Source organism: Chaetodon auriga, chromosome 8 (genome assembly GCF_051107435.1).
Source record: "Chaetodon auriga isolate fChaAug3 chromosome 8, fChaAug3.hap1, whole genome shotgun sequence".
Lineage (NCBI taxonomy): Eukaryota > Metazoa > Chordata > Actinopteri > Chaetodontiformes > Chaetodontidae > Chaetodon > Chaetodon auriga.
The window spans coordinates 21,955,285-21,981,843 of NC_135081.1; the positions used below are offsets into that span (position 1 = coordinate 21,955,285).

Genomic DNA, 26,559 nt, shown 5'->3' on the forward strand with positions numbered 1-26,559 from the left:
CCTGATTACCTGTGGAATGTTCCAAACAGGTGTTTTTGGATCATTCCACATCTTTCTGTCTTTAGTTGCTCCTGTACCAACGTGTTTGAAACATGTTGTTGCATCAAATTCAGAATAAGCAGATATTTACAAAAATCAATGAAGCTGATGGGGAAAAATATTAAATATATTGTCTTTGTGCTGTTTTCAGTTGAGTATATGTCAGAGAGGATTAGCAAATTATCACATCATCTGTTTTATTGATGTTTTACCCGGCGTCCCAGCTGTTTTTGGATCAGGGTTGTATTTAACAAATCGGATCGAGTGTTACCTGAGCTGGAAAATACTGGTGAACAAACACGTTTCAGACTTTCAGGTAATTAGTTTCGGTTTTGTTCAGCAGTGTCGTGTTTAGGAAATGATCTGTGTAAATTCCCTATTTTTTAGAGAAGTTGTATTTCCACTAATGAGAAAGGTATCACTGAAACACAAAAATACCCAATGAAAAAACAATTATTTTATTTATGGTACCCATATATTTGCATACACATACTCTGAAATATATTAACATTTAAGATCTTAGATATAGTGAATACAAATATCCCCAAATCCATGTATATTGTCATATATGTGCAAGATAATAGAACATTTCCTAAATTATTTCTGCATTCATATGTTACACTATCTGATCCAGGTATTGTACAGTTAATAAATATGGCCTATTTCATTCATATATCCTTCTCCGTACCCTGAGCTTAAATGTATTAGAATAACAGCAACATAAAGTCAGATAACCATAGTTTGTTCAGTTTAAAGTGCACACTGGAATATATATATTTAAAAATATTTGACAAAGTGTTGTTTCACCTGCTGACAAAGCTGCTCAGGTATCATTGCTTTATAAAATCTGGAAATAGCTCATGAATGAAATAGTACATCCAGATTAACTGCTGAACAAATACAGTATGTCACCTTACTTTACGAATACCCTTCTTTGATTCATTTACAACTTATCCAAAGGCAAAATGGGAAAGAAAAATACAAAAAAAACAAAAAAAGAAAACAAAAATAGCATCCATCCAGATTGTCTGTTATGGGAAAACATAAAAAAACATCCTCTTAAAATAAAAAGCCTTACAATAATGGCATGTAACATATTCACATGTATAAAATCTTGAGGGAAAAAACTGTGCTTTTCTCTGAATATCTGCAGAAATAGCCATCGTTAGAAGCCCCACATCTGACCGCACTGCTGCTGTAGAAATATAAATTGGCTCTCAATTTCAGGAGGCAGAAAGTACAAACTATTCCTCTGGCAAGTTGGAAGTTGGAGTTTTCCAGTTGTGGATTCGAACATCCCGAACTGTCACTACCTACAAAATGTGAGAATCGGCTGCAGAGACTGTGGCTGCAGCAGAGGCCGGTGATATCTGCAAAATACATCGGATGCTGGACGAGGGATTTGTTGGATGGCTACTGCTGTTTGGTACTGCTAAATAGATACAACACAAATATCAAAAAACACATTGTAAGACATTATTTCAAATGGCAAAACTATCAAAATCATCCTTATACACGAGCAAGCTTGGATCACCTTCCCCTTCACAATGGGTCTAATATTCTTACATCAGCAAAGGACTTTTAAGATGCAGTGTTGTACTTGAATACACAGGCCAGACAATAGACATCCACACATGCCGAACTCCTTTCCCCTTCTAAATTATGGCTATTTAATAATGCACATCACCACTTTTCAGTGGAAGTATTCCACACAGTCGAGCTCGCTGCTCCTCAGAGGAAACATCGGAAAAAACTGTACATTGCTTTGTCCCTTTGTAAATGTCAGTTTTCACAACTCTCCAGGAAAGTAAACAAATAACATAACAACAACTCCATGACAGAACAGATCAGATATTACAGAACAATATAAATCACTACTGTATGTGCTTGCCTAGTCAACAAAGTCGAGAGACGAAAGGTGGAGACGATATAGCAAAGACACGAACACAAACGTTTCCTTTTTTCAGATCCTTGACACGGCGTCTCCACAATAGAACCAGATAACCAATGAGGGAGAGGAACGACTAAGAGATCTATGACCTTTGAAAAGACCTCGAGTGCTGCTAGTCTGAGATGTGCTTGTCGTCGCTGGGTTCAACACGGCGAGATCAAAACCGTGAGGATGGGTGTTACCTGCGTGACTCTCCCCGAAGCTGCCGAGTGTAAAGCACTCCTGTGTACTGATTTGTGCTTCCACGCCGTAGTTTAAAACAGTGTCACTACACCGCTGTGCTCATCGCCGATACAAGTGAAAGTCACAGTGTCTCGTTGTGTTTTGTGTCCCCCGTGTGTTGTGCGACCGCCCCCGCCTCCCCCCTCCTTGTCTCGCCTATTTATACAGCAGTGGGATCTGGCTGTTGTGACAGTGGTTGCGGCTCATCTTGCTGTCGGCCGGGTAGAGGTTGGAGGAGTTGGAGAAGGACGGCGGGAGGGAGTGATTGTCCGTGGTGGGGTTGGGATAGCCGGGCGGGGGAAGCAGAGACTTGGGATCTGGCTGGGATGAAGGCGGAGGGGCGTTGTGGTTCTGATTCTGGCCCGTGGAGGGTCGGCGGCGGTTGCGCAGAGCCTGTCGCTCAGCCAGCTGGTTGCGGAGCGCCGATACCCTTTCTTCTTTCTACAGGCACAACGAGAGGAGAGTGAGAGTACTGCAGAGCTGCCGTGTCTGCAAATTAAAACCATGTAAGGCAAACACTTCACTTTAACCCCCCTGTTGGCCGCACAAAACAAGACACCTGAAGATGTCACCGAAGGCTCTGGGAAACCATGAAGAGCGTTTGATAGATTAAATGATGAGTCGATTAATCGATAATGAAAGTAATTGCCCTAACAAGCAGCATGTTTACGGTTTATCACACACTTTAATGTAGCTGGTAGCAGATGTGAGGGTTTATTAATGCATCTGTCAGCAACTGCAGCTCCTCCTGTGAGGCCCCTGTTAGTGTTGGTTGGTGTATAAACAGATAATGAATGAAATTATAGTAAAACAACATTATTCCAACATATAAAATATGTCTTCATAGGAGATAAAAGTTAAAATCAAATACTGTATGTTAGTGCGCACTTAAATATGTCCTTATATCTGTTTGAATGTACATTATTATGTATTATAACCCATTTATTAAATGATTAGTTAGTGCTTAGAAATGGTAATGGGTGTGACTAATCTAAGATAAGAACACCTCACCTCCACACAGCACAGCCATCTTTACAAGCTACAAAGACGTAAAAATCAAGCGCCCCTCTTCCACTACCTTCCAAGGAAGAAATAACTGCCTGACATCTTTTTCATATGTGACCAGTGTGATTATCAGTAGATGTCAGCCTGTAAACGATGGCTCACACACTGACTTCCTGTCGAGCTTAACATCTGTACGAAGCCACTGACGGTTTTAGATGAATGCCCAGTTTCAGGACTCCAGAATACTGAATTAGTGTGACCTTCTCCAGCACAAGTACAATAAACTCACATGATATATGTTTTAAGTTACATTAAATATGAACCCAATCCTGCTCAAAAAACAGTGTTCTCATCCATTTTCCATTTTCTTTCAAGTGAAATTATGGAGCTACACTTGCACAATAACACATATCAGTCAGTGCGAAAGCAACCACGGAAACAAGGCTACAGTATCGCAGGAAGCCTCCACAATAACGTACAACATGATAGCATAAACACGTCTCTGCTCGTGTGCCACAGTGTCGCATGTTATTCTTATGATCTAGTTTTTATATATTATGCTGCACTCTCTGTTGCAAAGTACAGTCAGATCACACACACATAAAAAAACAGAAAGTACACTTTATGTTATCTGTATAATAAATGCATATAAATATATAAGTATCTATTTCCGATATGACCATGAGTATATGTACTGTGCCTCCAGGATAAACTGAAATGTTAACGAAAGCAGAAGTGCCCATTATGCGTCTGGCCTGGCTGTTTAATAGTAATACTAATCTTCACCTCCTGGATGATCTTCTGCAGCTCCCTGTTCTCTCTCTCCAGCTGCCTGGATTTCTCCTCGTCATTGTTGTTGGTGGACGAGCCGGTCTTCAGAGTGTCCTGCTGCTCCGACTGCCACTCGCCGCGGGTGATCAGACGCCGCATCTGGACCGCCACAGGAGCGGGAAGTCAATAAAGCACAAAGTCAGGCCTGAGAGTGCAGCGTGAATCACCTGATGACAATGCATTTTTAATGTCTGCAGCCCTTTTAGCCAAATCTCTCGCACTTTAAGGTGTTGCTTTGATTTTCGGTTCTTCTTTTGCTGACGTTTTTGGTGCTTGGCGCTCGCTGCTGTGCGGTTTCTGCACTGCGCTTCCAGAAATAGCCAGACAATCAAACTATGGTGACAATATTGTGATGGGGTTTTTTTTTCCCTTGGAGTTTCAGTTAATGAATTTTCAGTAGGTGGCACTCTTTCCTCTGTCAGCGCAGTCTGCAGCAGTGCTCGTGTGCACTACCCTTTTTCTGTTTATTCCAAACAAATGATTAAAGCTGCTGCCAGACATGTAAAATGTCTCACTTTATTTGTGCCAAAGGATTTTTTCTCCAAACACCAACTGTTTACAGCAGCTCCACATCTAAAAGCTTGTTGTATTACAGTAGCTTTCTATACTGAAACTTCACAGATTATCACCCTGATGGCGGATTCACAAACTGATTGAAGCAGTTTGATGAGTCTTCTCACTTGATGTCACAGCCAATCCAAACATTGGTGATTTTTAACAACATGAGGTTTTAGAAGTTTGTCATTTTCATGCACCGTGCAGAAGAGGGTGGACTTTCTTCTTAAAGACACTGAGACCAGCACTTGGCCTTTGGTTTCACTACAATATGAGTGTACTTCTCAGTGTGTGCAGCAGTTCCTAAAGGTGTCAGTAATGAGTCAGAGCACCTTGGGTACAAAAAGCACGACCAGAGTGATGTAGGCAGAGAAGACGATTGCTAGAGAGGCAAAGGCAAAGGAGGCATCCTGCTGTGAAGACAGGATCATAGTCACCGGAGCCGTGATCAGGCACAGCACCTGCAGGAAGAGAGAGACAGAAACAGAGAGAGAGAGAGGAGGAGGAAATAAAGAGAGGATGGAACAAAGGAGCGAGGCTTAAAGCAAAGAGAAAGAAGGAGGCAGGAGGGTTAGACGAGAGGAGGTGAGGAAGAAAGTGGAGTGTGAGCGTGACAGCACAAGAGGGGAGGAAAGTCACATCCATAAAAAGCATTAGGCATCTGTTTATCATTCCGGGGAGGGCTCCCATGTGAAAACAGCATTAAAAAGTCATGACTGAAGTGGCAACAGCATGCTGACAATCACCACATTGTCATCTCATCAGGGCCTGGAGCTCGCAGCTTAGCAAAGAGGAAGGAGACCCCTTTACAGACATCATTAACTATTGACATCACCATAAAACCGAGATGTGTATATCATGGCGTAAAATAATAACATTAGACTCGTCTCACATTATGGAACCGTGTGATAAAATGAACATGCAAGCTGCATTTAATGCTCTCATAAACAAGCATGAATGATGATCAGTGATAAATTATCTCCTTGACTGAGGAGGCGAGATCAATCAATTAACTAATTACATGTCCACAAAGTGTAAGCTGATAAATGTTTGGCTGCCCATTAAAATGCTTCCTCTTTTATTTATTAATGGGAATGCTGGTGAGCACGGGAAATCTTTGGAAAAATGGCTGCTTCAAGACCAAAAAAGAAAAAGAAAAAGAAAAACATTTGCCTGCGTTTGATCACGACAGAAAATGCGAAGTGACAGAAACCACTTTTTCCAGACATTTTACATCAATTACAAAGTTAGACTGTGTCAAGAGTGTCAGGAAATGCCATCGACTATTTGTCTAAAGTGGCTTAAGTGAACATAATGGCGGCTATTTCAGTGTAAAGTGCATCCTAGGTGCCTCCGTTTGAGATGATTCACTTGCTATTAACAGCCGCTGAAAAATGTTTATGGCTGACGGCAGCGTTTACCACTGTACTTTAGTGCCTAAATGGGTACATTTTTTAAACCTATTCCTGCCATAGGGCAAGGTAACGGCCCTGCTATGCCATCTCTGAGCACAGATTTCTTCCCATATACATGCCCAACACTAAAGCTAAAGTACAGAGCACTCAGCCACAAAACGAAGGTGTGCTTGACTTGCATGAGACTGCAGCACAATAAAAGTTCGTGATGCACCCTTTCGTATTTTATGGGTTTTATTTAACTTTTATTTCACCAGGAAGTCCCAATGAGAACAAGCTTTCACTTTGTAAAGGAGACCTGAGATATGGCTGTTGGTATCATGGCACCACAGGCACCATAAGCATCAAAATTTATGATTCACACAGAATAGCAGCTTGTGCTGGCAGTATAATGATCTGGACAGAAATGCATCCAGGGATCTGCATTTTAGAGAATAGTATATCAAGACGTACTTGTGGAAGAGCTTATATATAAAATATTCAAGCTTATGATTCTATTGTGGTTTTATTTGCTAAAATGCGTCCAGGGATCTGCATTTTAGAGAATAAAATCTCACGACGCACTTGTGGAAAAGCGTGAATATTTTATATACCAGCCTGTTTCTGTGCCTCGTAATGCTCCAACCATCATTATACCAACATGTACTTTTCAGTATTTTACACTAGATCATCAATTTGTAATGTTCAGCACATCCCAAAGCTAGTTTTTTGAGAGGAAAAGTTGTCATTTATATTCTGCTGTGCCCACAATGGAAGATCGATGCAAATGGTGAATCTACAAACCTTGAAAGATTCTCGTTTTTACACTCTATTGCAGCTGCACAGGAAATATTTCAGTGTGGTTTTCTGTCACGCTTAGCCAGTTAAAAAATACACCATAACGGCATTAAGGGAGCATCAAGCTATCTATGAACTCCATTAACTTTTATAAACTGCGAAGAGTATCCCCTTGAGAATGCAGCTTTTAAGCCGCTGCAGCTGAAATATCTTGACACGCTGGTCAGCTGCCTGGTTTGCTCTGAAACGAGCAGAAAAGTGGATTCTGGAAGCCAGAAATCTCAGCACCAAGCAAAGTCATCAAGCAGGCACTGACGTTGATTAACCCCCCAATAGATATACTACCCCCATTTTGTGCTATGGGGTAATAAAAATGGTACTTTTTTGCAGCTTGAATGTTACTCGGCGAGCTGGAGAATAGCCTTTGCAGAAAAAGCAAAGCAGCAGAAAGCGGACAGCGGCACTCAGACACAGGAGTTCAGGCATGACCGTTTCTTTTTTGGACTCACAGCAACGTTGTAAATAGCCATCCCCACGGCCCGGTGGTCATTGATCTTCTCTGTGGAGACAGACTTGGTCTCGTAAGCCAGAAATATGCCCAGCAGCAGCAGCAGTCCCTTGTAGCCATAAACCACACCTAGAGGAAACAGTGAGAGAATGAACAAGAGTGAATGAGTGAGTGTGCAGGACTGAACCCGACAGCTATATGATATGATGTGTGTCATACAACTGGAGCTGTAATTGCAGTATTTAAAGTGATGCATGGAAACAAGTGGAGGCCAAATGTCCTGTCATTTTGAAGAGAAATGTACGGATGGAAAGCTAAATTAAAGCTGAAGAAGTGATTTCGCAAAAAATGAAAATGAACGTGTATGCTTGGTTATGTTGTTACTCTGCTTCTCATTCATAATTTTGTCTTTTAATCTGACAAAATATTTGGCCCCTTTTCTCACAGTTAAACAGCAGAGCTACTCCGATCCTTTTAGCGCCTGTTAGGACACACCAGTATTGACACTGTGCACAGCTCCAAGTGCCTCATGCAGACTGAGAGGAAGTGTTCTTAATAATATTTTGGACCGAAACATTAGCCAGCAGGAGTCCTGCTGTGCATGTTGCAGGGTTTACAGGACATACTGAAACATCAAAGCACAGAAAACCTGCAAGATGGCTTTTTTTTTTAGAGTTTTGTTCATGCTGACTGAAAAGTACTGAAGACAGCATGTATCAAAAGTTGAACACAAACAGTGGCTCTCTCACCAGCACACACTCACTCACTACAACCTTCTCGATGAATTTCTGGGTAGGACTGCACATCCTGTGAAAACAGTCTCTTCTGAGGCTCTGGAGGGAGCTCTCTGAAGTCTGAGGAAATTACTCGAGTGACATCACCCGGCTTGGAAACTACAAAATCGTAAAGTTTGTATCTCGAACTGGAGTGAAAGATGACAGAATGAGCTGCATTATGGAAATCACTTTGGAAACACCTGCTGTGTTTTTGGGAGCTTGACCCATACTAAAGACTAAAAGTCAGGAAATCAAGGCCTCCACTGCATCAGTTTTTAACATTACTTTTTCCTTTTTGGTGCACGCATTCATGTTCCCCTCAGGATGAACTGTAATAACCTGGTTTAAATCTAAATAAACCTGCAAAACACATCAGCCTCTGCTGTACTTTGTGTCTAATTAGCAAACATTAGCATGTCCACATCTTCACCGTGAGCACTGTAGGACGCTGACATGAGCAGTTAACAAAGCACCACTTGGCTGTAGTCTTGTTGCCAAAGAAATATGTGTCTCACGAGTCCCTCAAGGGTCACATTAAAACCTTCAAACCTCTGGAACTTCAGAATCACGTAAATGCAAATGGATAGTGCAGGAGATCGTGACAGCTCAATATGACCACTGAGGGAGTGAGTGAGTAAGACAGAGTTGTGCAGAAAATCAAAAATGGAGATACAATAGATGGCTGAATATGCTGAAAGCGAGTCAGAGCCGGGCTGACTGACAGAGAAAAGAGCATATAACCGTGAAAGAGAGAGAGAAGCAGGGAAGAAAAGAGAATCTGTGACTGAGTAAGTTCGACACTTCTTCAGACTGTCCATTGTTTCTTTATGCCGCCTGATATTAAAGCGCCATCTTTTCTTCCCTGAGAAAGGAAATGCTATGGGGCAATGGCCCAGTTTGTGACCCACATTATTTGAATTTCAGCACCATTATACTTTCATAAGAGCTGCCACGCTAAGAAAGACAGCAGAGAGACAGACAGGGAGAGAGAGGGACTGCGTGGGCCGACAAAAAGAGAAGCAAAGAGGGAAAAAAGCGAGAGAGAAAAGAGGAATCAAACGTAAGGGGGTGGCGGGGGCTGAGGGAGGAGGCTGTGATATGAGACCTGTTTAATTTAGAGTGAATGGCAGTGGTGTGTGTGTGGGTGTGTGGGTGTGTGTGTGTGTGTGTGTGAGAGCGCGTGTGTGCATATGTGTCTGCATATGTCGTGTGCGTGACAAAGATATTCAAAACCAGAGCAGGGCAAAGAGTGATAAAGAGACAGATTGAGATATGAGAAGATAAAAAAAGAGGAAGAAGAAGACGAAAAGAGGAGCGATACCGAGCCACGTGTTCATCTTCTCTGAGCTGCAGTGCTCCAACAAGGGCTGAATCAGGACATCCAAATCTTCTTTCGGGGCCTCCTTAGTGAACTTCTACTCACATGGCAGACGGGAGAAGAGAGGAGAGGAATGGAAGGATAAAGAGATAGAGCAAAAGAGAGGAGATAATAAGAAACGATGAGACAGCAGAACAGTGGAGGAGGAGGCGAAAATGCACAGTAAGCAAAAGCCCCAAAGACTGCACGGTTGATCCCCTCGAGTAAATAGGTCTTTCCCGTAAGTCAGATATAGATGGCTGAATTAACACAGTATCGGACAGCCAATAAATATGACAGATAGTTTTTTATATATATATATATATAAGGTTTGACTGTAGCTAAAGTCACTGTGGTGCAGATTAGGGCTGATGATGATGTATAGCTCTTTCTCCTACAGCGGATTAATGCACTTAATGAGGAGAGGACATCTTAATTAGTGCAATCTGCATGCACATCAGTATCTGAGTTTCGTGTCTTAGCCAGGTTTTCATCATACTTGGGACATGGTGTTTAAGCAGTACAACAGTATCAAGTATGCTTCATACTCGTGCACATGGAAACATCATTTTAAAGGTCCTATATATGAGATTTTTAACATTAATGCAGCAGCAAACAATGATTTGTTATGTAAAGATGTAGGGGAGTAATGGCGTCCTGAGCTGAGAATGAAGTCACACTCCCACTGTGCGTGTTGTAATCCGAGCTTCTCTGGTCTTTGTTTTGGTAGATGGCCAGATGTGCATGCCTCTTAGTACATGTGAGTGCCTCTCTGCGTTTTAAAGAGACTAAGAGCCTCCCACACATATGCATACTGTACTCAATGAGTTGAGACCAGCGAACTTCAGCTTCGTAACGCATATTTTACTTTATGCTTTAGGTCGGTAGCATTAGCAGGATGGCTAGCAAGCCAATAATTACTTGACGTGGATTTAGGTCACTCAAGTCAGATTGAATCAATAGCTCCTTACAAAGCTGAAAAGGTCCGTAAAATAACTATAAATCAATATTCCCCCCAGTGAAATAATAGCTAAGATGCACATCCTCTTGCTTAGAGTGCTTAGCTAAGCACGTGACACTGGGCAACTTTATTCTGTTTTTTTATGTAGCTGAGCTTTCAGAAGCTACTTTATCAGTATCACAACACCTTTCTGAGAGCATGACGTGAGGGGGCAGGTGTGTCTGACACGCCCATCTGTTTTGGTCTGAGATGCTGGTGCTCCAGTGCAACATCTAGTGGCTGAAAAATCTCATATATAGAACCTTTAAGTTACTTTGGACAAAAGCGTCTCACAATTATGTAAAGTAATGCAATGATGAGGTTTCACCTTTTTTCCACATATTAAAGATACCGTGAGGAGTTTTTGACCACGAGTGGCGCTGTGGAGCAATATTTTGATGAGTGGGTTTTTATTGTTTGTATTTACCAGCACAAGCACGAGGAGTGTCATGAGACATCACCCATGGGCATATCAGCATTAGCATTAGCATTAGCATCAACTGTGGTAACATATTATAAAATATAGAAACATCATGTTAAATTGTTTTCAGTGAAAAAAGCGACAAAAATCGACTGTACAGTACCTGCTGAGCACACAGATAATGCTAGCAACTAGCCGGCGAATATAGGGAGCTTTTAGCAGCTAAAGAGGCAGATTCTACCTTCCTCCTTTTACGTCCATCGGCCACTAGCAGGATTTTGGGGCCGTGTTAGTGGTCACTTGATGAATGTATGTCCAATGATCACACTCCCTTTTTTGGTCTTAAGGAATGCAGCTTGGAATTTAGCATTAGCTGCTAAATGCTAACTTTCTTCATTAACTACTTGCTAATTTTGTCTGTCTACCATCTGATTCTGGGCAGGGAGAGCACAGAAGGACTAAAGGAACTTTTTTTGTTTTTGTTTTTGTATTTTCGCTGAGTGATGATGCGTGTGCGTCCCTTGATTCACTGTAAATATAGAAAATACTGATTTATGCAGGTTTAACGAAGTTAACTGTAGAGGAAGCAGAGACTTCATTCCACATGTTCATGAGGCTGTTTGGTGAATGCTGAAATTTGTTTCCAGCAAATGCCACAGGGTACCTTTAACTCTGCTTTTCGTGCTTACAACACAAGTTCAGCACAAATAAATATAATTATTCAAGCCATAAATGTCACTGTTATTGTACTGCTGTTCAGCTGTGCTTGGTGAAATGACATGATATTTATCCTTGTTTTAGATTGGGCTCTTTGAGTGTAAGATGAATCAAAGTGAAAGAACATTTCTACAAACGAGGCCCGGTGTCTCATTACTGCGTTATTGACTGATGACAGTGGCTGCACCGTCTGTGCAAATGGGCGATGACACACAAATTATCTCATCTGTCTTTCGTACTCTACCTCAACCGTAATGTGCAGAGGATCCACAATCTGCCAGATTATGAGTGACAGGAAGTCAATAGCCAGCAGCACTCCAACTGTTGCGTAGAGTTTCCATGGCTCCAAGTGTTGCTGTGTGAGTTTGGGAAAAGACACACACACACAAACACAGCAGTCATCACTATCCAAGGGCATCACGAGCCAGTCCACAAACAAAGACAAACAACCAGGACAAATAATACGACAGGCGTCCTTGTGATTTCTGGATGACTGGGCGCGAATTGTCTTTCTGAATGTGTGTCTCTGAGTGTGTGTACAAGTGTGTGTGTGTCCAAGTATATTTTAGGAGCAGTGGGAGTTTGCTTGTGTGTGAGTGTCTGCAGGCGACTCACAGAGAGCTGCAGTAACTATATTTGTGCTGCCACCTGAAAACGTCATTTATACACACTGAGATGATACTGCTTTTGTGCGGACAGTTGCCGAGGCGGCTGGTATCAACTTTATTATTCTTAATTTAAGCTTTAATGGAAGTAATACAGCCGTAACTGAAAACAAGCAACTGAAATGAGATCTCCCGCTGTGCTCCCCGTCTCTGTTTCCACACATATTTTTCTATTCGACCACGCTGGCTTACTCACAAAACCTCCAACATAGTAACAGCCATTCAAGCGTGCAATAACTAAAACTGAAAAATAAAATAAAGAAGAAAACACATTACACAGTCCTGAGCGCCTCTTCACTTGAGTTGCATGAAAAAAGATTTGAAAAGCGCTCATTCTCCCCTCGATTTGTGAAAGTTTCTTTAAATACTCGCGCAGAGCTCTCTGGCAAAATGCCCTTCTGTGGACATGAAGAGAGTTGAAAGTCAACCCGATTCGTTGTGCTTTGGCTCAAATAATAAACCCCCCGAAGGTTGGATTTCTGCATAGAACTTTAATACTCATCCATATTCATAAATATTCCATAAATGGTTTAATCTCTTATTCTTCTGATTAGGTCTTAGAAATTCCCACAACACGTCGCGGACTGGCAGTATCTAGCTAGCTCCAGGATACACTATCTTCAAGGGGAGGCACATGCACCCACATTTAAACACACCAGCATGCAAATAAAGCTGCTGACGTGGGTATCAGGGGCCTGGTTATGAGTGATTGCATCTGCATGTTTCGCTGCATAAATGTTGCATGTGCTTTGTGTGTGCACGTGTAAAGTACAGTATCTGTGTCAGTGTCCAGCACCCTTATCCCTGCACCCTCGCTGCAACCCTGCCGCAGTGCATGATGCCGAGCTGGCCTCTTAGAAGCTTATGTTACCAGGGAGCCTGCAGAGTTTTTAACGAACTTTTTTATCAGCTGGAGCCACACATGCTGCGTGGCCTGGCCTCCCTCTCCCATCCTTTCTCTCCTCTCCTGAGACCGCTGAGAGGCTTATCCCTCCCACCCTCCCACTCTTCCTTCCTACCTTCTTCTTCTCCTTCTTTTCGTCCTTCTTGGTGAAGAGGGTGTGCACCCACCAGATCTTGGTGAACATGCTGCCGTACGCCAGGCTGAAGCCGAGGCCGAGGAGCCACAGGCGGAACTGGAGGACGGGGGAGGAGGAAGGAAAGGAGAGAGGAGAGGAAAAGGGTGAGATAACGTGAGAAAGAGAGGAGAATTTTAATTGTAATATAGCTTTATTCAATGTAGTCGGTTTGTTTTCAGCAGTGGCAGGACACAATGAAGTAAACAAAAAAAAGACAAACAATATATGAGCTATCAATCTGCTTTCTCTGTTAATAAAAATATAATTTAACCTGTATTTTTAGCTACAGCTACACTTGCAGTAAATCAGTCTAGCACTGAACGACTTATGCTAACACTGGTTATTGTGTTTTCCATAATATTTGTAGCAGAACAATTTAAAAACAAAAATCCTACAACTGTATGTTACACACTTATTGCTGAAGGGTTTTTCTAAAGAATAGAATATTTATTGCAAATAAGAATATAGATAAGATTTTTTTTTTTTTTTTTTAGAGGAGGTGGGGGAACTTTTTCCAGCCCTGAATAGTGTCTCCAGGTATTCCTTTTAAGCTGTGCACATCCCCAACGACCTCCACCACCAATAAGGTCGGGCAGCCTGCGAGTAGTCTGAGAGGCTCAACCCGAGGCAAAAAGAAGTCCGCAACCCATTCGCTGCAGCTCCTTAAGCTTATTGCTCTGAGTGCACTGCAGTAACTGAAGGGGGCTCCGATGAAAATATCAACATTTTTATCAAGTCCTCTCTTTTCTCATTTGGGCTGTGGGGAGCTGGACAGTGAGAGTTGAAAGAGATTTTTGTAAAAGTGAGGGGAACAGAAATGCGATTTTGAAGAGTCTCCCCAGTGGAAATGAAGCTCTTGGCTTTATTAAAGTACAACAAAACACACACACACACACGCACACACACACACACACACACACACACACACACACACACACACACAAACGTATTTGCTCATTTCTGCCATTAAGCCTGAAACATAGAAATGTGTGCATATATTCTCACTCTGTCACACATCACATACATCACATAATGAGATAGATAGATAGATAGATAGATAGATAGATAGATAGATAGATAGATAGATAGATTGATAGATAGAAGGTCAGAGGCGGAGTCCAAGAGAGAGGTAGAACAAAGTATATGAGAGAATAACTGGACAGGGACAAAGAGCAGAGAAGCAACAGAAATGGAAATCTCCCTCTCGCCTCCACAACAAAAAGACTCAACGGGTGACAGAGGAGTACTCCCACTCCTCATTAGTGCTGGGATCCCATCGTCTGTGCTATTCTGGCACCCAGCATATCATGTCTGCACCGCCGCATACCAAATTACATTCAAATTTATATTATTTTAACCGTTATTGAACCAGGACAGGTCCCGATGAGATTAAAATGTCTTCTGCAATGGAATCCTGGCTAAGGCAGGCAGAGGCACAAAAATAAGAAGTAATTATAAATAGATAGAAAAATACAGGTAAAAGAAACAAAGCGCAGTACAAGCCATGCATTCAAAGATATCAGTGTAAGCACCAACGCCCCAGCGATTCTGTCTCCTGGTCCTTCAAAATGGACTTCAAATGCTTAATGAATTATGTCAGTGTTTAAACTTTCATTGTCTTTCATCCAGTAAGTGTGCGTGATCAGAATCCTGGAATGACTGATTGGTTTGCAGGTGTTAGCTTGCCACAGGCAGGAACATCAGAACTGTCAGGGCTTTAAAACACCTGAATGCGGGTATGTTTGACGTCGGCACACAAATTGACAGTAGGATAGGGCTTAAACTGGTGTACTTTCATGGACATAAATATCTAACTTTTAACCCTCACTGACCTGCAGGTGGACCAATCATTGCAAATTCATGCTGTGCAGCCGAACATTGTTCAAACCTACAGATTTAATTTGAAATTTTAAATGAGATTTCCAAAGATAGCAAATATATCAGGCTGAATTTGGGGTAAATGTGTCTAAAATGATGCAAAGACATCGAGAATATTTCAATTTCATGGAATAGTGGAGCCGTAAAAAAGCATTTTATACGCATTTCACTCAGTGTAAACATCACTAATTAAATGCCAAAACAAGATGAAGCACAATATGTACAGTGTGTGACACTGGCAGACTCTGTGGAATAAGATGATATACGCAACCTTAAATATGCAGGAAAACTGTATATTTAAATCCATCTGAATACTAAACTGTGTTTTTTTCCCCCAGCTACAGCATTGAGGCTGTCAAAATTGGCCATGTTTGAATATCCCTCGAAAAGAAACACATAGGTTCAAACCACTGGAGCATCTATTTTTGCACATTACGTCCGTAAGAGGGAAAATTCATATTTTATATTCATATTTTTAAACATCAGTTCTCAGGCTAGTTTGCAAATTAGCTAATGCAGCACATGAAACAGCGTATAAACTTACATGCAAATGTCCCTTTGGTCAGTTTAGATGCTTGTGTCGTTGTCACTGTAACAGCACACTGACTGTCCACAGCTTGTAGGTTACACAGCAAGTTTGTTTACTCTATCTCTGGGTCCCCTGCTGGTGCTCAGCCTGCAAGTTGCTGTCAGTCAATCAAAACTTCCTTTCAATATTAAAATATTACTTTATTTTAGAGTGCAAGAAGTGATGACTAAATGTCATTTCAGTTGGACTTTGAGGGGTTAAATGACTGTAACAGTTTTCATTTCCTTTAGATTCTTTACTATTTTTAAGGTAAAGAAGAAGATAATACAGTGTTCAAATGTTTGGTTTTTGGTACCAGCATCAAATCAGTGAAAGCAAATATTTGCAGACAATACCCAGCCCTACTCTTCCTCCTGCCCTCTGGCTCTTCCCTGCCTCTGTCTCTTTCTCCTGTTACCTGGCAGACGACGGGGAACTGTGATCTGTGGACGTGGTGACCATCAATCCCCAGCGGGAACACGGCAGCCAGAGCCATCATGCAGCCCACCGCTGTCATGTTGTTTAGGTACGGCTGAGAGTTCTGGATATAGCTGAAACAATGACAGATTCACACAGGGACACACATAGAGACAAACAAACACATTTAGAAAAACATTGGTGATTATGTATTAATGCTTAAAAGGTACAATTTGTGAATTTGAAGGCAAATAGGCGTTAATTGTGTTGTTTGTCTTGCTGTTAGCTCTGAGAAATGTCATCAATTGCTGTAAATTGCTCTCCTGTTGTTTTTTTTTTTAATTAAAATGTTGTCATCTTTATGTCCTGCTGCAGACAGGATTTTAATTAATGTGATGAACAGGTGAAATGTATAGTTTTTACCTTAAAAACCCAAGTGACCAAAAAAAAAAAAAATCATGTTTAGCACAAACTTCAGCTGAAGTGAATGCAAAACAAATAAAGTTGGAATACAATTTAGCACAGGAGGAACCTTTCCTCATGTTTTGGAGCTCAGCAGCAGGTGAGTTTTTTCTTAATTAATTTCAAATTGGCAAACAAACAATGTGCTGATTTCTCTGGATAATTCACTGATCAAACTATCAGCAGCATTAATATGGCCTATTCTTGGGGGTGGACTCTTCAGCCATGGTATCGCCATGCTAACATGCTCACAAAAACAATGATAGCATGCTGTTGTTAGCAGGTTTATGTCCTGAAGCATCCTGCACTGCGTCACTGTAAATCTCTGTAAATGGTTTTGTTTGTCCTATTTTCATAGTTGTTGGAAGCCAAAACTGAAAATCAACGGTCCTGCACTGTTTACCATGTTCATCACTTTAGAATCAGAATCAGAATCAGAAAAAGCTTTATTGCCAAGTACGCTTTTACACACACAAGGAATTTTTTCTGGTGAAATTGGTGCATGACACATCTACTAAAATAAGAGCATGAGATATAACAGTTTAAATATATATACACAAGTCTGTTTTTTGTTCTTGCTATTTACCGGAAACACAGTCAGTTTTCCTTAGTTTAGGATGTGACCATGCTAATATTTAATTAGTGTTAAACAAAAATTATGATTACGGTGAGAAGTATTTAGTCATAAAACAAAGTACTGGAAAAACTGAAACTATGCCCTGATGATGGAACATGAACACCTGTGGGTGGCGCTAGAGGGAAAGTCACCAAAGTGAGTGAGATTCATCTTCTGGGAGCCATGAATGCGTTTCCAAAATTCAATGGCAATTTCAGGCTCGACCTCAGCGCTGCTGCTGACACTGATGTCTGTGGATCATCCAGAAAATCTGTTTCTGGAAGTTGCTGCTGAAATTTAGCATTTTTCAATGATTTGAGCACCATAAACAAAAGTCCCTTGTCCTCCGCTGAACACGTGTTGCAGTAGAGATTTTAAAACCTGAACAGGCAAAAGCCTGAACTACCTGTATGACTAGATGGCATTAAAGGCACTTTTTTTTCTGTAACTTGGCAGAACTAGTCCTTTAATATACTGCATATTCTTTGTCATTTTCCCATGGCAGTAACAATTCACTGTGGGCGTCTTAAGCTCCTTATCCACATTTCTCTGCCTACATCTTTGACATCAGATGAAAGTTTTAAAATCTTGTCACTGCACTAAAGCGTGTCTGCACTAATCATGTGCACTATATTGTGTGTGGAAGTAAAGACAGGAGCTTAAAGGATAATGAAGCAAAAAGTAATTACCATAATAAGAAAAAAATAAGCACTCTATCCGATGTGTTTGTACAAATGCTACTTTAGAGACAATCTCAGTATGAAAATATTCTCAAAAACTGCATTTAAGACTCGTGTGTTTAACATAATCTGCGCTGTTCTGTGACATCCACCCAACCAGCACAGCAGCTCTGCACAACTCATCCTGCAGCAGCAGGTTCGTCTGTTTTTCTCTCATCCCGTTGACCTGCCCTTGTGCAGCCCTGAAGCCACACTCCTTATTTACTGTACACACTCGTGCAGCATGCATACAAACATACAGTAACACACACAGCACAGTGGCCCCAAACCGACCTTTCGTACCTCTGAAAACCTTTAATGCTGTTAGATACCATGAATATATGATGCTCAGTGCGCTGCAGGAGTCATTTTCTGACATGAAGTGCTGCTTTGTTCCCTTTTTATGCACCATGTCTCGCGGTTGCTTTGAATTATGGTCGATTGAAGCTACTATTAGAGGAAAAACTGCCATCTTTTTGTCTTGTGTGCGGATATTTTGAAATGAAGAGGTGGCATGATTCAAAATCTGATTTTTACTATTGAGGTTTTAAATCACTGGAAGATATTCTGCAATCAGATTTTACTGCAATGACAGATGTTTAAGACCAGACAACATTGACATATTTTCACATTTTGGGCTGATATGGCGAACTTGTTAGAAAACAGTTGCACATTTAGACATCTAGATGTTATGGAGCGACATTATCATTCATTTGGAGTTGTGTTTCCGGCCACCTGTCCAATATTCACTCTCTTTTCACTATTTTTTCCTGCTCTCCAACAAGTCTTGAGGGAAGTATGTGGCTCTGTAGCTGCTAAATGCTCCAGTAAGTTCACCAGCTACTCTCTCACTATGTCTCTCTGCTGTTTGCTGCTCAGCAGGCAGTGTGCAGTGAGCTTTTAGAGCTTTTCACTGACAACAGCTGCCTGCTGCTGCAGTGAAGTTGCGAGCCGGACAGATAAACAGTGAGCTGAAACTCGCTGAGGCTCCGTAAAGCTGACAGGAGCTGCAGATTTAGGTGATAACTGTCTGTAGGCTCATCAATACATCATTTCACATTGTTTTCGCACTTTCATTTTATTTATTGTAAAAACTTTCATTATGGCTGCTTTAAACAGTGTGACAGTGTTTGCTCCTTCAAGACTACAATTGTGTTTGACTTTTCCTTGTTTTCAAAGTGGATTGGTTATGTATTTTTGTCTCCTAACGAGGCAGTTGGTGGCAAACTTGTTTTTGTAAAAACAGCTTGCTGAATAAATTTGATTTGATTTGATCTGACTCATAGTGTTTTGGCTGCTGAGAGCAGCCCTCGGTGAAACTGTGTTTGAAATATAATCAAAGCTGGAAGAGGGCCTGACTGCCACACTGAAGCCAGCCAGAGATCCCCAAAGGAACAAACCTCTCCAGCTTTCCCAAAAACTCCTGATAAGCTCATGGATTTATGGGACTTTAAATCATTTTGACCCCGGTCAAACATAAAAATACTATGTTGAAAAGACATTAAAGATCTGCTGTGCCCGGTTCACAGACATGTATTAAGCTTAGAAATCCCAGATCAAAAGGCATTTTTTAGAGGAAGTCTATTTGCATTTGGTCCAGGGCTATGCTTAAGCTTTGACAATGGAACCAGCGACTAGATTGAGAAAAGCCACACCCCAATTGCTAACGTTGTAGTCCCTGAACTCGAGAAGCAGCAGTGCCATTTGGTGCTTAAATTAACCTCAAACGAGGGAAGGATCACTGTTGAGATCTCTGTCCTACAAATACTCACATTCACACTTGGAGTGCAACCACAGTGCATGAGACGCTCTGCCGGAGCAGCTGGAGGTTGTTACAGGAAGCAATTTCTATTCACTACTAGGAGCCAGCGCGGCTCCTCAAACAGGTGACCTTCATGTAACAAAACTGCGTCTTTAACCTCTGACGTCCCGTTTAATTCATCCATCAATTCTCATTATTTTCAGCTTTTTAAAAAATCCTTTTAACCGCGACCTTCATCTTTGGAGGACAACTTTACTCTCACAATTATCTGAGATATCACCCTTCACTAATGCCTGTTTGAAGGACAGGCATGAAGAGTGGGGAGGCAAAAACACAACAATCCATCAACCATGTGTTTGACACGATACCAATGAAATAAAAACGTCGCAAACAAACAAAATGCTGCAATGCAGTAATGAGCACTGGGGCTTCAACTTCAGTTTCAATTTATCTGCCAGCTTTTTGGAGATCAACAGATTAATTGTTTCAAACATCCGAAAAATACTCATCACAAAGCCCCGAATCATGTCATCAGACAGTCCAAAAGCCAAAGATATTCAATTAACCATGATGAAAACCAAGAAACGCAGCAAATTCTTACATTTGAGCAGCTCAAACCACAAAAGTATTTGCCATTTTTGCTTAAACGATTAATAAATTAATCAATCATTAACGTGAATGTGAACTCACCGGACGTTGCCATTGTAGATGTTGAAGGTTAAACACACGATGCCGAGCAGGATGCCGAGGCCAGCGAAGACGGACACAGCGGCAAACAGCTTTTGTGACAGGAACCTGTACTCTTCGATCACCACGGTCCGATCGGCCGGAGGTCCAGCGCCTAAACGGAGACAAAGAAATGTGACGACAAGAAATGCTTCTCCTGCCTCTCAATCACAAATCTGTTTCATATCTGCAGTAGGAAAGCTCACAAATACATAGCTGAGCCAATAAACAGGACTGTGTAGTGCTTTTGTCAGGGACTATTTTCAGTGGCGGATTAAGATCCATTGGTATTTCCAGCAGCAGGACAGTGCATGTGAGATTCACTCAAAATAAACTACAGTGTGTGTGTGTGTGTGTGTGTGTGTGTGTGTGTGTGTGTTTGTAGTCTTCTACACCTGTAATGAGTAGTCCACTAATTGATTAGTCAATATTTGCTGGCTCCAGCTTCTAAAACGTGAGGATTTTTTCTGGCCACATATGATAATAACTGAAATGTCTTTGGGTTTCAGATTGTTGGCATGCCATGTGATGATGCCTCTTGGAAACTATGATAAGCATTCTTCACGATTTCATGACATTTAAGAGACTAATGATTACTCGATTAAGGAAACTAATCACTGATTGCAGCCCTACTGTCTTCCCTTCTTCTGTTCCTTGAACATGACCACCACAAGGCCAATCACTGTGAGCCAAGAGTACCTGGATGTTTTGCAGCTCAAACTACATATTTAACTACTACATGTTTGTTTCGCCAAGCGGCAGGTTCTCTGTTTCAGGCAACACCTTGTTCACATTCACACAGTTGCACTCATTCACGCCGTCTATCTGCCGGCCACTGAGCAGCTCCACTGGTGCACAAGAGCAACTCAGTGGAAGCCAGATTCATCCTGCCCATCGGAGGGCTCAACTCACCAACCTTTAACCTTAAACTTCTCCAAAATGATGGAATGAATCTCTCTATATGACTGCACAATCAATGTTAAATATAAAGAATTATTAGAATACCAGTTAATACAATCAAGTGGAGGCATCATAACTCTCAGAGCTTTTCATAACAAGTCACTGAGCCTTATAAGAGTTTAGTAGACACACATCTGAACTGATGCACGTTCGACTGATTCATGCAATATCTGCTGCTCGCTGTTCACAGAGACTCAAGCCTGCAGCTGTACTACAATATACATCAGTGCGCAGTATTACACAGGATTACATTTTATACTGTCAGTACCGAAGAAAGTTAAGCATCAATTTTCTCCTCAAACGCTGCACTCGTTTTTCTCTCCCTTTCTCTGTCAGAGTTGGTTAAATGTTGTTTAAACATCAAAATTATGAAATCAATTTGTAGAAAAGAAATGCCTGCTCACCAAAGTGTCTCGCAGACATGCAAACCAAGGTCAAAAGGAGGGTTGTGAAGTCAGGCTGACACACTCAGATCAGTTGAAAATCAAGAAATCTTTAAGCTGCCAGTATGCCTCTACGGTTGATTCACTAGACGGCACCCCTCCCTCCACGCCTTTCCAACGCCGGACCAGTGTCCTTTCCAAAACCCGACGATCCGACATTCACACCTTCTTCATGGCGTGATTTGAACTTTTCTCTCGAGCTCATTTTTTTCATTCTTGACATGACTATTTCTGTCACCTTTCACGTGACCAGCCGAATTTAACACTACGAATGTCTTCCAGGAGACACGTCTGAAAATGTGCACCGTTTTTAAGGTGCAGAAAGTTAAACAAAACTTTAATAAAGAAGAACTCAGTGTGCACTTGTGGTCATGATTGTGGCTGTTTGATAATTGCATTAAATTAAAGTAACAATTAAAATGATGCCACAGATGTTGAGTCGTTCCTCTCATAGAGTACATACAGTAGAGAACACATGTAAACAGCCTTCCAGTTTGCATCAGCATATGAACTACACAACCGCCATTAAATATTGATAATGCTGAAGCACAGAGAGGGAAAATTCACAAGCATGAACCGTTCCCAATGAATCATGCAGAGATGTCAATTTCAGTAGATATTATACTGTTATGTAATGAAGTAAGCAAGCAGACAACTTCGGTGTTAGTTAAGAGTTGAAGCTTTAGGCTCTTAAAAAGTTCATGTGTTTTTACTAACTACCCAATTATTCATGCTTGTGCAGCTTTAAACCAGAAGAATTCCTCAGTGAGGAAGGTTCAAAGAGGGGCAGATGGACAGGGAGCCTCTTTTCACCCTCCACAGCCTCTGACTATCTGTCTGCCTGAATATGGGACTGCTTGCAGATTTGAGTGGCCATATGTGTGTGCGGTCCCGAGCATGCATATGCCAGTGTGGACTGTATATAAACCATAAGCGTGATAAGCATGTAGGCCTATGCGCTAAGCATGAGCAAATATGCTCAAGAGGGTGCATATGAGTGCAGGGGAGCATCTACCGTGCATGCAGCATGTGTTTAGTGTGTGTGTGTGTGTGTGTGTCTGTGAGAGAGAAATAGAGGGCGACGGAGTGTGTGTGCATGTCAGAGGGGAAGCAGAGGAGTGTCAGCACGGCGTGAAGCTGATGTGTCAGATGTCAGAGGAAAGTGTCAGAGTTGTGGCACCCGCGAGAGCCGCAGGGTGTCAAGACGCCCATCATGCTCTGTTTAGATGCTTGTCACCACCATCACACAAGCGATGTGTATCTGGTGTCATCTGACGGAGGAATGACGACATGAGAGCGATTCTGCAGAGTTCACTGAGTTATAGTGAAGGATTTTTAAGACCTTTCTAATAGTGGGCAACCGATATGGGTTTTTTAATTATTCAGAGTGGCCGATGGCTGATACATAACACCGACTTCATGTTTTTTGCATCACAACAATTCAATAATAATAATTATTGAGATGTTGAGCTTAAATGAACATTTTTTAATATTGATGTTATTGTCTGCATTGTCTTTGTTTGCTTATGCAGCTCTGCACACCGTCTGCAGTGTGTCAACTAAATTAACATCCACAGGTAATTAAAAAGTAAACCTTGTCAAAAATAACCCTGTGAATGAAAAATAACAAATCTAGTTTTAATGCACTGAACGACAGCATTTATCAGCAGATAGCAGCGTCTCCTTGTTTCTACCAGGGAGCAAAAATTTCTAAACTTCTATAAATAAATGAAAGATAAATAAACATTGTTACCACATCTCTTTGTTTTTGGCCCCAATGAAATTCATTTAACACTAATGTATTATTCACCTGAAAATAAGAAATGTGCATTTTCCAAGACGTGTCTTCAGATGTTTTTTGTTTAATTGGCCTCGTGAGCGCAGCCATCGAGCGATGGTGATTATCTCAAAATGCTGCTTTTCAATACCACCTGGAACACAACTTCATGATTATATTGGCCGAAGCATGAAAAAATGATGGGAAACCGGAAGGCAGACAGCAGTATATAATAGTAATTTTGATAGAAATGAATAAAATAACGCGACCTGGAGCCAGATAAGCAGCAGAAAACGGATGCAGAGATTCAGATTATGAATTCAGTGAGGTTTTTCCTGAAATCAACACCTATGAGATGACCAGTTTCCAAGCGACTGTAGCGAGCAGGGCTGACTTAAACGCCACCAAAGAGGCTTGAGCAGCCTCCTGCAGCACAGTCCACCGTCACAACAATTAGTTCACAGGTGTATAACATCTGCTGACAGCCCACAACTGGATTCAAAAGCATCGTATAACCAATGGGAAAAGAAAACATTTAAGACTTTTTAATACCCTCTAAGGCCTCTGTGAGGAGACTGAATTCAGTGCTTTTTAAGACTTTTCAAAACCTGCAGATATCCTATAAAAGCTTCAATTTAACCACATTATTCATCTGACCTCACACAAAACGTGTTTATGTGAATGTTTCTCCATCTGTGCAGTTTACAGCAGATCTACTATATGTACTTGACAGCATACACAACACATTGATGCGCTGAATAGTACCACAAACGTGCTGTGGCCCAGACTCGCGGCGTACATGCGTTTGAAAGTGTGAAATATGTCACACGCTGCCAGAGTTTTAACAAAAACGAGTAAAAGAGGGCACAAACAGAGCCGAGGTGAGACTGGAAGTGGAGAAAACCTCATTAAAATCCCAGTGACGGAGCACAGCCTCCCTCAACACGATGTCGTGTGGCTTGCTTTGTATGTTTAGATGAGGATGGTTGTTTCTTTGAAAGGCAATCTTGTTGCAATAAGGGTAATACAGGCAACAGGTTTTGACAAGAATGGTGGGAATTAAAAAGACAAAGCAATGCTAAATCAGCGAAGTACTCTTTAATAAATGCCCATGAAGCCTGCATCCTCCCTGTTATTGAACACAACTTTATTCTCATTTCATTTCTATTTAAAATTGTATTCCTATCATTCTATCCAGTTTTATTATATTTCAATGTTTTATTTGCCACCTTTCAATTAATTTGTTTAAACATTATTTTTACATACAAGACGTGGCCTAAAGCACTGAGCTGTCTGTAAGGTGCCACATAATAAAGTTTATCACTGTTATATGATGCATCAAAGAGAACATGTGTGTAATGATGGTGCTTAATGCTCTGTGTGTGTGTGTGCATGTGTGTCAACTGTCCATTCAACCGTCCTCCGTCCTTGATCAAGGAATCAGGACAGGGTGTTGCCATGGAGACCCAGCTCTCTAACAGTTGCCACAGCGATTAGAAGACGAGCTGAGCTGAAGTGGTTGTTAGGGCGACCGTGAAGAGAGTGAGAAAGTGAGGCAGGGAGGCGCCTGGTAAACACACGGGAAAACAAGCGGAGGGGTGAAGTCGAGAGCCCCTGCGTGTGTGTGTGTGCGTGTGTGTGTGTGTGTGTGTGTGTGTGTGTGTGTGTGTGTGTGTGTGTCTGTGTCTGTGTGCTCCACCCTGTCAGCGTGGAGCAAATCAAAGCCCCCCCCCCCCCCCCCCAATAAAAAAACTTCCCCAAACTGAGTCAGCTCCAGAAAGCAGGAAATTACTCATTTCCTCACAACAAGTGGATGTCAGATGGAGCCGTTTTTATTTGGTAAACAGTAAAAAAACTAAATCAAGCTCAATAGGAGGAAACAAGGCGAAAACGAAGCAATCTCACCTCTGACAAGTTAGACATTGAGTCCGTTTCAACCCAGCGGGTTTTAACTGGGCTAACACGAGTCTGTCACGTTGCAACAAGCCAAACTAAAGAGCTGGCGGCCGGCCGTCTTGAAGGACATGTTGCCTACATGCATACAGGTCACCCGTCCCTCGCCACTGATCCTGACCTGGAATCACTACCTCTGCTGGGTTCAGTTAAGCCTTGGCAACAGATCATTTCCTTAAAAGCCTAAAAAAAGGCAGCTCTCTACGGGCAACCGAGGCGTGCAGGATTGATTAGTGGCACACTCTGTCCAGGCACAAGTATGTCACCTCTCCAGGGAGGGACAGGCTAGTAAACAACCACAGAATTGGTCTTGGTGTCTGAGGCAAATCAGCCGTAATAGGTTTTCACAGCAAACTAGAATATGGGCAGGAGGAGTTGGAGAGTCGGCCCTGGTTTGTGTGACGTGAGCTCGAGCTTCGTCGTGCAGCTGAACCATGTAAAAACAGCCTGGTTGGTTGAGTTAGCCCAGAGGTTTGAGGCACGAGGCAAAGGTACAGCGCGAGGTGAATCAACGGGAAGTTCCTGCATTTGGCTCGTTGATTCAGCCCGCTTACCAACGCGGTCAAAAGCGGGAGCTGCAGCAGTGGCTGTGTCACACAGCTCATAGAGGCAATTAAGGTACTTTCAAATCCTTTGCGCCTGATTGCTGCAATTTGCTAGAAAAGTCGCACTCCCTCTCTGAGTCATAACTCAGTCAAATCTTATTACACAGACATGATCTTAACACACACGTACTTTTAGATTAAGTGTGACTTAATACTCTCTGAGGATATCATTATCTCCAATGTCCAAATAAGCACAAACATCAAACAACAGCAAATAAACATCCACAAATCCGCTTAGAAATCAGAAAAAAAACCACCATATATTCCAGAACATTTTAAGTTTTCTTCAGGGTCTACGTAATCCAGTGATAACTGCCTGTACGACCGCGGGTGCATCGCAAACAGGAAGCGCTAA

General features: G+C 41.8%; 1 protein-coding gene across 1 annotated transcript in view; it reads right to left on the bottom strand.

Moving 5' to 3' along the window:
• Positions 1 to 481: 481 nt before the first annotated feature.
• Positions 482 to 26,559, bottom strand: part of gabbr1a (gamma-aminobutyric acid (GABA) B receptor, 1a) — a 66,220-nt gene continuing 40,142 nt past the window's right edge. The window contains exons 16-24 of the mRNA XM_076736947.1: positions 20,431 to 20,581; positions 16,183 to 16,315; positions 13,259 to 13,375; positions 11,819 to 11,929; positions 9,401 to 9,494; positions 7,305 to 7,432; positions 4,936 to 5,064; positions 4,004 to 4,147; positions 482 to 2,653 (exon numbers count right to left, since the gene is read on the bottom strand). Coding sequence (XP_076593062.1) covers positions 2,369 to 2,653; positions 4,004 to 4,147; positions 4,936 to 5,064; positions 7,305 to 7,432; positions 9,401 to 9,494; positions 11,819 to 11,929; positions 13,259 to 13,375; positions 16,183 to 16,315; positions 20,431 to 20,581 — 1,292 coding nt within the window. The 3' untranslated portion in view covers positions 482 to 2,368. The remainder of the gene's footprint in view (positions 2,654 to 4,003; positions 4,148 to 4,935; positions 5,065 to 7,304; positions 7,433 to 9,400; positions 9,495 to 11,818; positions 11,930 to 13,258; positions 13,376 to 16,182; positions 16,316 to 20,430; positions 20,582 to 26,559) is intronic.